This window comes from Garra rufa, chromosome 16, assembly GCF_049309525.1.
Source record: "Garra rufa chromosome 16, GarRuf1.0, whole genome shotgun sequence".
Lineage (NCBI taxonomy): Eukaryota > Metazoa > Chordata > Actinopteri > Cypriniformes > Cyprinidae > Garra > Garra rufa.
Window position 1 is genome coordinate 21,407,098 of NC_133376.1, and position 13,571 is coordinate 21,420,668.

A 13,571-nucleotide genomic window follows, 5' to 3' on the forward strand; every position below is an offset into this window, starting at 1 on the left:
TAGAGAGACCGCTCGTGCTTTGCAAGGTAGCCGACCACAATAACTCATATGAGCAGAAAACACAATTTATTAGTCTCGATTAACAGGCACATGCTCCGGCATGCTTCATTTTCGAAGTTTTCTTTGCGAATTTTGTGGGTGGTTGAAAATTAGGCCATGCCACGCATAAGTGTAATATGTCAGACAGTTATGGCAAGCGGGTTTAACATGTATTCCTCACTTGTAACTATCTGATACCTTTTGTTACAACTCACAGTTACTGTTATTTAACATTAGGTTGTACTCCAATAGTGAAAATTTTTATTCATACAAATAAGATTTTTAATTCTTATAAATTCGTACCTGTCAACCCTTCCATTTTTTCCAGGATTCTCCCATATTTTACCATTCTATTCCAGTATCACACCATTTAAATATTTTCCCGTATTTCTCCCGTATTTTTTATATTTCTATAAAAATCCCACTGGCCGTATTTGATTATCATTCTCGAAGTCAGAGGGCGCGCTAATGCAGAAAGTCGAAAGGGAGTCATGCCAGGAAATCCCTAATATGGACAAAGGCATCCAACTATTGCTGTAGCTAAGCTGAATAAATAATGTGAAGACAATACATGCACAATTGCGACAATATATGGTATATGTGTGTTTTTCAAGTCATCTCCAGGCAATAAATAACATATTTAATACAGTAGCGTATAGAAACTGTGAAATATATTTTGTGCCTTATTCTGTGATAAAAATGTTAAATAAAATGTGTAGTATATAAGGAAATCATAAAATTGCCATTAGGAATATAGGAACTATAGAGGAAAAAAGTATAGAATCTCCCGGTCTCCCATTTTTTGGTACCCAAAGGTTTAAATTATGCTGACATAACAATTAAAATGCAAGTAAACACTTAGATAAGAAATATTACGATTTGAATAGAAACTAGAAGAGTCTCCTAAATAGGTACTAGTATTTAATAATTACGTGTATTAATTAACTATTAACCCAGGGTGTGATTTGCCGGGGGGGAAGGGGGGGATTTCCCCCCCTCTGGTCTATGCATCCCTGCCTCTGCTGAATTATTTTTATCCACGGTGGGGATAAAACGTCCCGCGAAGCCGCTCCTACGTCCCGATCTAAATTATTCGCGATACGCACTTTAAAGTTGTCTGAATCAAATGATTCGCCATATGCGCTTTGAAGCTGAACGTTCTGAATCAAATGATTCACGATCCGATTGGAGCGCTTCGAAACAGTGAATCTTTTTGCGACGCAGTGGTTTACTGATTCAGAGTTTCCAAAAAGCTCCGTTGATACCTTGCTCACCTTCTCTATAAAATTTATTCGTTGTTTGAAATTAAATCATTACTATTAATAGGCCTAACTTACAATGTTTTTATTAAATTCTGATCACATAATACAGCTTCCGTCATATTAAAAACATTTCATGACCTGACACTCATTATCTGGTTCTTGCCTAAAAAGATAGGTATATAATGTGCGTTGTTAACAGATTATACTAACAGTTTGGTCAGCCTCTGCCTATGAAGAGAGAAAAAAAAAGTTTTTAAAAGCATCCCCCTCTCTGGTTTTTTCACAAATCGCACCCTGATTAAACCTATAATAGATAGCAGCAAAATTGGGGTGAAACTGCAAAGCATATTACATAATAGTTGACATATGAACCGTAAAATTCAAAGGTGGAAAAATTTTAATTAATTTTTGGAACAATGAAGTAGTTATTTGTCACTATTGTAGCAGAAAAAAATAAATGCTAATGTCCAATGGATACTTTTTAATAACATTCAAATTAAAATAAACCTAATCAAAATGTATAAATAAAAAAGTAATCAAATATTAATAATTATTGGAGTAGTTAATAGTAATAAAAAAACACTACTTTGTGCTACTAACTAGTGATAGGAGAAACAAACCTTTTTGAGGCTTCGAATCAATTAAACCAATTGCTTCGCAAAATGATTTACCGGTTCGAAGCGCTCGAAAAACTACACGCTGGTGACGCCTGCTGGTCAAAACTGTGTAAATGCAACAAAAACTCAGGCTAAAACATGAAAGTATAATACATTAAATGCAATAAAAAAAAATACCATTAAATATGAAATATGTGTATAATATGTGGTTTTAAAAATATTTCTTTTGTTTGTTTTATGGGGAGCTTGTATTTAGAGGCAAGTAAGAGATTATTAACTACTTTTCATTCTTTTAATTACACACATGTCTGGTTAAAAAATGTATACAAATTGATGAAAGTGATCCAAGATCAGGTAAAAACCATAGACGCTGGTTCAACGGTTCTCCGCTGGAGGGCGATCTCAATGAACTCGAATGATTCACAGGTTTACAGAGATCTCCCCCCAAAGGCAAACCATTGGATTTTCGAAATGTTTCGAAATAGTTACGCAATGAAGCCTTATTTTACTGAAATCACATGAATTTCACAGTTTGATACGGGTTCCAAAACACTGTTTCGAAATAACTAATTTCACAAACGTTTCAAAGCTATGAACAGAAACATATGACACTTAGATTAAATGTTAAAATGGCTTGCCACAGCCATGCGTCAACCTCTATTGTGTCAAGTGATAAAATGTAATCGGCCTATTTTAAGATTACCCATACGAAATAAATATAGAAGTGACAATACATTTGCAATGAAAGCTATTTTAATCAGTTAACCGATAACATAAATTTGATCACGTTTTAGCTTATCCGCGTTCAGTGTTTGTATAGAAACTAATTTAAGATCAGAACAAAGACAGAATGAGCGGAACTATGAACTGCCCGCTGTTTCTATAAAAAAAAAAGTAATTTTGAACCATTCTTTTCGTAAAAGAATGTAAAAATTATGTCATATGATATTAGGTTGCATTTTATGTAGGCTACTTTAGTTATATTAATAGCATTTTTAATGCGTTTTATTTACATATTTACAATAGCATTACCTATTCAGCCCATGCAAATTCAGTTATTTTATAAATATTTTTGCTACATGCATTCTATTGTTGAAACAGTCATATATTAAATACTTTATATTAAATACTAATAGAAGACATTTTTATACCAACTTAATGGATCTGAAAAAAAAAATCTAAATAATTTGTACAAAAAATGTGCCTCAGCAGTTTCCCCACACAACTTACTTTTTTGGAGTGATAACTGTTTATTTTTTATCAGATCAGGTGTATTCAATTACACAAAACTGAGACTTGTTTTAGTCCAGTGGTTAAAAACAAAAAAGTAACATGGTATTTTAGAGTGTTTTGGGTTGAGTAGAACACACTGGCTGATATAAACTCACAGTTATATGTACAAGAGCATGTGTAAAGATTACACCATTGCTGAAATCTGTGACTTGACATTTTATCAAAAATCCACATCATCCTGTGTCTGAAAAGAGCACCAGACATTTCATAAATACAACAACAACAAAAAAGATAAACAGATCATTGGACATTACAAACAGAGCACTTTCACATACACATCAGGGGAACAGAGGAGTTATAACTGGTGACCAGCTTTTTCAAGTCAAATGCAATGTCCTAAAATCTAAACGGTGTGTGATGAAGACAGTCCCCAGCAGGAATTTACACCAAAGTATTAAGTAAAAGGTAAAGGTAAATGTAAAACAACACAATTGCGATTCTCTCTACATTTCACTTGAGCGAAGTCTAAGCGACTGAAAAGATTAATAAGTGTTCAATACTGTAACTTTATTTCACAATACTACCGTCATGCACATCTGTACAATAGGTTAACATACGTCATAGCGAGAAAGGTAATGCTAATGGGTCTTTGGAAAAAAGATACACAAAAGGATAACACTGGCACATACACGTGAGCTGAAGTATCAAAATCCGTCTTTTTTTCTTCCTTGCAAGATCACAATTCACTGACTTTGGACATGCACCCACATCCCGAGTCCCCCCTTGCGATAAATAAAAAACAGTTTTCACTCGGTAGCAGTGTCTTTCTCTTTCACAGTGGCTTCGCACAAGGCCCTCTTCTGCATCATGGTGTAAGGGAACGGTGCCCCATTGCAGGCGCCAAAGTCCAGTTTATTAAGCCTTGCCAGAGTTTTGATGCTGCCCGGAGGCCTACCTGGGCTCACCTTGTAGCCTGCAGCTTTGGTGGTGCCCAGTGGCCGTCCTGGGCTGGTTTTAAAACCCGCCGCTCTAGTGGTGCCAGGCGGTCGTCCCGTACTTGTCCTGTAGCCTGCAGACTTAGTGGTACCCGAGGGCCTGCCTCGTCGCCCGGACTTTCCAAGACCCTTTTTTTTCTTGGAGCCCTCTGGAGCATCCGCCGCCCTCATTCGAACGGTTTGCGAGTGGAATTCATTCTGAGAGTCCTGCATTTGACAGGACATGGGCTTGATCATGCTCTGTGGCAAGGGGGGCAAGTTTGGGAGTGGCAGTTGTAGCGACGGAGGTGGGGCGGTGGGGTAAAATTTGTTGGATGGTGAACTGCACAACTCAAAGTGACTGGCTGGGTGTTGCCCATCGTCCCCAATGCTACCCAGACCATAGTCGTTGCTGTTGCTGGCTACTTGGTGCATCATTTTCTGTTAAAATGAAATAGATTTAAAACATTTGATATATAATAAGATTAAGTGGTTAATAAAAAGTACATATAAGTTGTGAAATAACAACTGAATTGAGGCACCGCACTACTTTTCAAACATCGACCGCGTCCATCGAAAGTGATTGACTGACGACGTCAATCAAAAAGAAAACAACAGGCCTGTGCAATTAACCTCTGAAAGTTAATGCAGAAGAAGCTGTAGCTATACAAACTATTGAAATACTCACACTTTAAGTATGTCGCGTCACTTTACAGTTACATAAACACAATGTCTGGTGTCTACAACGGCTGCTGGGTATCGCTAATGCAAGTCTATCGTTGTCCTGTCATCCTGTATCTATCTTTCCCCCCCCTGCGATATTCGGTCGTTAATATAGCTTATTATTTTAATTCCTGCAAATTAAATTCAATTTAATATCAAAACAGATGTTGTTTGGCGTTAGATAATGCAATAAAGAAAGTACTTTACCTCATCTGGAACGCGGATCACGGAATGCAATGGGTTAAACATGAAACAGATCTATCTTCCATTCTTGAAAGCAAAAGCATAATGTTATTTACGCAGGAATATGGACATTCCTGAAACGCAAGATGGTTTCTTCCTAGACGATTGTGCTAGTTCTGCTTTATGTGATGGATATTTTTTCCTCTGGACCGCTGAGGTTTAAAGCTGAAAGGCAGCCATTTTCACTAGAAAAAATAATAAAATAGTAAGACTAGCTAATACGCATGCGTCAGCTGCTGGTGGGAATTTATACTATTCTTTTAGCAAATACCAGAAGGCCCTGGTGTCAGCTCACGCCGCTGTTGTCCTCGATATTTATTCATTTATATTTTGTTATTTGTTGCTGACATTTTAAAATGTCACTGTGTCTGTGTTCAATGTGTATTGTCGGGGATGTTTATTATTATTATTATTATTATTATTATTATTATTATTAACATTTCTCTTCATTTGAGTCATATTTATGACGAGTGTGTTTAATAAAAGGCTTTTTTATTTTGAGAGCTCACAGGGGAAAAACAGATATGTTCTCCATCACATAAATTAAAGAAAAAAAATGGTATATGAGAAAATAAAAATGTGTGAACATGAAAACTATGTATGTATCTAACTATGTCTATGTCCAGCTCTGTTGGTCCAGCTCTGGAAGCTTTTCATTAAACACTGTCCTCGGAAATAAGACTTAAAGAGAAATATTAATAATTTAAAAAAACTTACCATGGAATAAAAAATATTTAAAGTATTTGAATAACAATAATTAAATAAAGATGTTAAAGACCATATGAATGCTGCTCCTTTACATAAGATAAACACAGGGAAAATAATAATAAAAAACCTAATAATAATATTAATATTTAATAATAATAATGAATTATTATTACTACTATTATTATTAAATAACATTGTTATTATTATTAATAAATAGCTGCATCATTATTAACAAATAATATAAATATATTATTATTAATAACATTATTATTAAATAACAAAAACATTATTATTATTATTATTATTATTATTATTATTATTATTATTATGTTAAAGTACCTTTACTGTCCAGAAATATTAATAATAATAAAAAAACATGGAATAAAAAAATATTTAAAGTATTTGAATAACAATAATTAAATAAAGATGTTAAAGACCATATGAATGCTGCTCCTTTACATAAGATACACAAAAACACAGGGAAAATAATAAAACTAATAATAATAATAAAACTAATAATAATATTAATATTTAATAATAATAATAATGAATTATTATTATTACTATTATTATTAAATAACATTATTATTATTAATAATAAATAGCCGCATTGTTATTAACAAATAATCTAAATATATTATTATTAATAACAATATTATGATTACATAACAGAAACATTATTATTATTATTATGTTAAAGTACCTTTACTGTCCAGCTTTATTGCACTAGCTCTGGAAGCTTTTCATTAAACACTGTCCTCGGAAATATGACTTAAAGAGAAATATTAATAATAATAAAAACCTCACCATGGAATAAAAAAATATTTAAAGTATATAAATAACAATAATTAAATAAAAATGTTAAAGACCATATGAATGCTGCTCCTTTATATAAGATACACAGAAACAATAATAAATAATATTATTATTTTATTATTATTATGTTAAAGTACCGTTACCACCCTGCTCTGTTGTTGAAAGCTTTTTATTAAACACTCTCCTTGGAAATATGACTTAAAGAGAGAGAGAAAAAAATTCCAAACAATAGACACTGAGTACAGTGATATACAGTAGTAATAAAGTAGTAATAATAAAGATCATAATATCATTATTATTATTACGGCTTTATTTGTTTCATAAAACCTAACAATGTAGCGGTTCTCAAATTAAAACACTGTTATTCCCCTTGTACATCAGATGGCGGCGCTAAACGCACAGGAGACAAAGCAAGATATCTGCGACAAACTCTACTATGGCGAAGACTTGACTGGTCAATATTAATAAGGTCATGCTGACGTTCACTGACAGCCGCCCTATTGCAAACGCCTGGTTTCTTAATATTAATTAGGTAATAAAGATTCAGTGTAGTAATCCACCAATGGAAAGGGTCTGCTTTATGAATATTAAGACTGAGGCCTTCGCAGTAGTACGATTCGTTATTTAGAATGCGGATTAGGTGACGTCAACCTACATGAGCGGATTCTTCGTCGCTGCTGCGCATCATAACCAGACTCCGACCGAAATCAAAGGAGCTTTCATGCTGTAGTTTTAATCGTGTGCTGCTTACAAAAAACAGTGATTTCTCGATTTATTCTTGAGAAAGAGTCAAAACTAACAGCGTTTCAGTTCATTTTGCGGCCTTGAAGTATTTCAAGTTAATCTAGGACTCAACAGCTTTATTTTAAACTGGGATTGATTACTTTGACGCATGACGCCAAACCCAAATAAAGCATTTTGAGTCATTTTACCTGGTTTTTAACAGTACTTGAATGATTTAAGGAATTGTCGAGAATGGACGAGAAGGTATTTACGAAAGAACTGGACCAATGGATCGAGCAGCTGAACGAGTGCAAGCAACTATCGGAAAACCAAGTGAAAATTTTATGCGAGAAGGTGAGTTCCGCATGACCGTCATCCTCACCCATGTCAGTGTTGCTTTGTATGTTAAAACACGTGTTATGTCAGGCGGCCCGTGGGCGCAGCAGCAGCAGCAGCCGACTGTCTAAATTTGTTATCGGCTCAGATACAGTTGCAGTGCGACCTTCCCACTGGCCGCTTATCCGAAGATGGCGGTGCCGAATTATTCTATTATTGGCCGTCTGTGCGCCATGAATGTGACTATTGGTTGATGGCTGTGCAGCGCAGTTAGTAACCAGAGCTCGTCAGGTTATGCCCACTTTGCTGTTATTCGTTGTCAGGCAGAGTTTTGGGTTTGCCTTTTGCTTACGGGACTGTAATGTTCAGATAAACAAGCATCATTATAAAAAAACCTAAACAACCTGATTTATGTTCTTTTAATGTGAGCCTTTTTTATGTAAATTGCTTAGCAATATTAATTCAAGTGGCGCATGTAGAATTAGTTCATCTGCATTAATCACTCTGACCTTATTCTGCTAAACCAAAAATGTTAACATCCTATGACTACCTTCACAGTGTAAAAGTAAAAATGTCCGGTTCTTGCCTTAAAATAGTTGACCTAAAAATGAAAAATCTGTCATTATACTCACCCACATGTTGTGCCAGACCTGCATGCATGACTGACTTTCTTCTGTGGAGCACAAAGGAAGATATGCTTGAGTTTGTATTGGGAAAGTATTACATCATTTATAATGATTATTAATATAATTTTGTTTACTATTACCTGTTAGTTTAGATGTATCCACATTTTTTAGGTCATTTTACAATCTTAATCCATTTCCAAGAGCAAAGACCCATTAAAGTCCCCATGAAATCAAAATTCAAGTTTTTTGGCTTTTAGTGTTAATGTGTTAGCCTTAAGGATATTTATTAAGCTACGGTGTTTCAAAATAAGGACAAACATCTCTAATATGAATATGTTAGCTCTATGGTCATCTATAAGCTACTGTGTTTCAAAACAATTACACAGTTCGCATTTACAAGATATAAGCATTTAAAACTCTCCAACGATTTTGATGATATCACCCTGCACTTCAGCTTCTCATTAAACTTTCTGTCCAATCAAATGCTGGTCTAGAGACATGATAGAACAGATCATATTTTCACATTGAATTCTACACAGAATGGTATATTTTATAGTGATATGGATGAGATTGTGGCTGTCAAATGCAGCTTAATGGCTCTGGCGCAAGCTGTTATACAAACAAAATGCTATTGGCTATTTAAAAAAAGGGGCAGAGTGCTTGATATGTCCCGCCTAGTCTTCCTGTTCCAGGTGAAATTACATCAACACATAGAATAATGCTGCATGTTTTAAAGCACTTAAGCGGACATTTAATACATTTCCAAGAACAAAGACCCATTAAAGTCCTCATGAAATCAAAACTGACGTTTTTTGGCTTTTAATATGAATATGTTAGCTCTATGGTCATCTATAAGCTACTGTGTTTCATAACAATTACAAGATATAAGCATTCAAAACTTACAGTCTCTAAATTCTGCCGGTGTGAATCAACAGTTTTGATGACATCACATTGCACTTCAGCTTCTCATCAAACTTTCTGTCCAATCAAATGCCCTCTAGAATCCGAAGCGTCCCGCCCCCTACACTATAAATAAACGCTGAAGCTTCTTCTGAAATCAGTCACTTGTTCACAGAATTAGTATTTTCTGTACGGTGAATGGCACATAGTGCACTTAATAGGGGATAGGTAACGATTCAGATCCAGAAATACGCTTTTTATTGGGGCGAAAGAAGTCTGGTTTCGCGCTGTATCACGTAAACAGCCTGGAGCATGCATGCTACCACAGAGCGGATCATAGTTTTACATTGAATTCTACACAGAAGGGTTTATTTTATAGCAATATAGATGAGATTGTGGCTGCCAAACGCTGTCAATTGTGGCTTAACGACTTTGGTCCAAGATGTTATATAAACAAAATGCTATTAACTATTTAAAAAAAGGGGGTGGGACTGCTTGATATGTCCCGCCCTGTCTTCCTGTTTCAGTTGAAATTACATCAACACATAAAATAACTCTGCGTGTTTCAAAGCACTTCAGTGGACCTTTGAGCATATGCCAATATAGAAATACAATTTAGGTTAATAGTTGAGAGAATAGTTTGTGTGCTTTTGTAGTCTAACCTGCCTGTTTTATCTATTGCAGGCTAAAGAAATTTTGTCCAAAGAGTCAAACGTTCAGGAGGTGCGTTGCCCGGTCACAGTATGCGGAGATGTACACGGCCAATTTCACGATCTTATGGAACTGTTTAAGATCGGGGGTAAATCACCAGATACTAACTACCTATTCATGGGAGACTATGTGGATAGAGGTTACTATTCAGTAGAGACAGTCACACTACTGGTATCTTTGAAGGTATGTGAATAGCTTTAAAATTTCATTTTTAAGTTATTATTATGAGAAAATGATCATTTGCATTATTAACAGCTTGTTTTGTCATTGTCTAGGTTCGATATCGAGAGAGAATCACCATCCTCCGTGGAAATCACGAAAGTAGACAGATCACACAAGTTTATGGCTTTTATGACGAGTGCCTGAGAAAATACGGAAATGCGAACGTTTGGAAATATTTCACAGACCTCTTTGACTACCTTCCTCTCACAGCCCTTGTAGACACACAGGTAAACTGGTTTGTGCCTAACAGCATTTCATCCATCGTAGCTGTACTCAGCTCGTTGCATAGTAATTTGAGTGCACGTAATGCTTAAGCTTTGTTCTGTCTGAACAGATTTTCTGTCTCCATGGAGGATTGTCACCTTCAATTGACACGCTGGATCACATTCGCGCACTGGACCGTATCCAAGAAGTTCCCCATGAGGTATAAATTCAGAAAGATGTATAGTGTTACAATAATCAAAATCATTAAGAGTCCCAGCTGTGAATATAACTCAACGACCTTATGAAATCTTATTGGCAGGGTCCCATGTGTGATTTGCTGTGGTCAGATCCGGATGACCGCGGAGGCTGGGGGATTTCCCCCAGGGGGGCTGGGTACACTTTTGGCCAGGACATCTCAGAAACATTTAACCATGCCAACTGCTTAACTCTGGTCTCACGAGCTCACCAGTTAGTGATGGAGGTAAAAGAGAACTGATTACCATGTATACATATTTGTTAATTAGGTTTTTTTTTTTTTTTTTTAAATGAAGGTTTTATTGTTAGAAGTAAAAAGTTAAAATTAGACCCTTGGGGTAAGATGGACTCCTCAGAATTGGCATTGAAGGCCCCAAGTGGCATGTTGTTACTAGTGATATTATTTTTATTTTCAGTTTATTATTATCATTCAGTATTTCTAATAATTAGATGTACTAATCTTCACTTTTCATTAAAACCTGTAGGCTAATTGAGTGAATTCATTCAATTTGTATTTATAGTGTTGCTGTTATAATACTGTATCTTTAATTGCCATATGGCCAATTAATATTTATATATTCATATGCCTGTACACTACCAGTCAAAAGTTTTTGAACAGTAAGATTTTTTCATGTTTTTAAAGAAGTCTCTTTTGCTCACCAAGCATGCATTTATTTGTTCCAAAGTACAGCAAAAAAACCTGAACTATTTTTACCATTCAAAATAACTGTTCTCTATTTGAGTATGTTTTAAAATGTGTGATTTCAAAGCTAAATTTTTAGCATCACCATTTGCTGCTCAAATAACATTTATTATTATGTTGAAAACAGCTTAGAATTCAGAATTTTTTCAGGTTTCTTTGATGAATAGAAATTTCAGAAGAACAGCATTTATCTAAAATAGAAATCTATTGTAACATTATAAATGTCTTTATCATCACTTATGATTAATTTAAAGCATCCTTGCTAAATGAAAAAAAATATTAATTTCTATAATTTCTTTCCCCCCAAAAAATTATACTGACTCCAAGTTTTTGTATGGTATAGTGTATAATGTTACAAATGCTTTTTATTTTAGATAAATACTGATCTTTGGATCTTTCTGTATTATCAGAGAATCCTGAAAAAAATATATTCAATTGTTTTAAATATTGACAATAATAATAAATGTTTCTTAAACAGCAAATCAGCCTATTATAATGATTTCTGAGGGATCATGTGACACTTAAGACTGAGTAATGATGCAAAAAATCTAGCTTTGATCACAGGAATAAATTACATTTTAAAATATATTTAAATAGAAAACAGTTATTTTAAATAGTAAAAATATTTCAATGTTTTGCTGTACTTTGGGTCAAATAAATGCAGTAGAGACTTAAAAATCATTAACAAAAAAACATTAAACATTAAAAATCCTACTGTTCAAAAACGTTTGACTGGTAATGTATATATAAGTCATAGAGTAAATGTATTATTCAGATGAATCTTTTCTCATGGGTTTTTGCCTGGTCTCACATAGATTATGTAGTTATTCAACTAAATTGTTAGAATAGTTGATTTTGTATTTCACATAAATATTAATACAAATTTTAGCAAAAGTAATTTTTACATAGTATTTTCAGAATTGTCATAATTAATGTGATGAAAAATGTATCATTGAATAGCTGATGACAAACAAGGCAGAATCCCAACAAAAGAGATTTATCTGGAAGATAAATGTATAGAAAAATTATAGTATTGTGTATCACTTTGGCTACCGATTTCAAATGTTATTTGTTACATGAGTAAATTTAACTGATTTGTTTCGAATTTGAAGCACATGGATAATAATACACCTACTAACTGTTGATTACTGGCTAATCTATGTTTTCAAACACTTCTACAGGGTTATAACTGGTGTCATGAACGTAATGTTGTAACGATCTTCAGTGCACCTAATTATTGCTACCGATGTGGTAACCAGGCTGCGATCATGGAACTTGATGACACGCTCAAGTACTCCTTGTACGTATATGACATAAAGCATTGATATGTAAGTAATTTAGCTGTTATAAATATGAATATTAACAGAATGACTTCCTTTAGTTTACAGTTTGACCCTGCACCACGCAGAGGAGAGCCTCACGTCACTCGTCGCACTCCAGATTATTTCCTGTAAGATGGGAAATCTTTTTTGTTTTTGTAATTACAGTATTGCAGCACTATCTGGCCAGTGGACAATGATTATTAATAGAAGACTGTTCAAATTTTCCAACACAAAGCCCTGTCCTTGGACCAAAATATGTGCCATATCTATACTGCAATAAAATAGATGCAGTCAACAAACACAAAAATATAACAGTACTCTCTCATCTGCATCATGTACTTTTTTCTCTTTTAATGTATTAAAAAGCTGTTGTGTTTTTGATCAGGATATAAGGGGTTTTTCCAACTACTGGGTTTATGTGCATTCTTCTGAAACGCTGTGTTTTGGAATAACATTTTGAATATACACTCTAATGCTTATGACTGGATAATGTACAAGTTGTGATGAGCTTAAAATAGTGCTGTGTATTATAGCTGCATTTTCATGCTGCATGGCCTCGGGTACACAATGAGCTGTCATCTGGCGAATTTCCGACTGCTGTTTTAAACGATTGCCTACTGCGGTGTTTGTTACAGGTGGGTATGAGACACTTTAGTTTGAAACTTTGAATCCCTTTTCGATGTCTTTTAAGCACTTTTTCAATGCAGTATTTGTTATTGTTCTTAGTTTACAGAGCAGTGGTTTTGTTTGTTTTCGCTTTTGTATGTTACTGCATTCTTTCCCAATGATTTGTAAATCAGAGCACAATTAAATAGGGATTTAAACGGCAATAAAGACTCATGCTATTTATCTATGTAAAGTCTGTTGCTTTTTAGACAGCAGCTGTAAAGCTCTGTTCGTCCTCTGCTGTGGGATGGTGCCAAATGTTAGCAGTGTTGCTGATTGATTTTAATT

The 13,571-nt window shown here is 34.5% G+C and overlaps 2 protein-coding genes across 2 annotated transcripts; one reads left to right on the top strand and one right to left on the bottom strand.

The window, feature by feature from the left end:
• Window positions 1-3,144: 3,144 nt before the first annotated feature.
• LOC141287961 (UPF0461 protein C5orf24 homolog) lies at window positions 3,145-5,270 on the bottom strand. Its single transcript, XM_073820080.1, has 2 exons — window positions 5,056-5,270; window positions 3,145-4,566 (listed from the first exon to the last, which is right to left on the bottom strand). Exons 1-2 carry the CDS (start codon window positions 5,095-5,097, stop codon window positions 3,958-3,960), a joined length of 651 nt encoding a protein of 216 aa, XP_073676181.1. The 5' UTR covers window positions 5,098-5,270; the 3' UTR covers window positions 3,145-3,957.
• Window positions 5,271-7,280: 2,010 nt separating this feature from the next.
• On the top strand, window positions 7,281-13,470 carry ppp2caa (protein phosphatase 2 catalytic subunit alpha a). Its single transcript, XM_073819989.1, has 7 exons — window positions 7,281-7,692; window positions 9,885-10,094; window positions 10,187-10,360; window positions 10,468-10,557; window positions 10,657-10,818; window positions 12,477-12,595; window positions 12,677-13,470. The coding sequence occupies exons 1-7, from the start codon at window positions 7,591-7,593 to the stop codon at window positions 12,747-12,749; spliced, it is 930 nt and encodes a 309-aa protein (XP_073676090.1). The 5' UTR covers window positions 7,281-7,590; the 3' UTR covers window positions 12,750-13,470.
• Window positions 13,471-13,571: the final 101 nt, after the last annotated feature.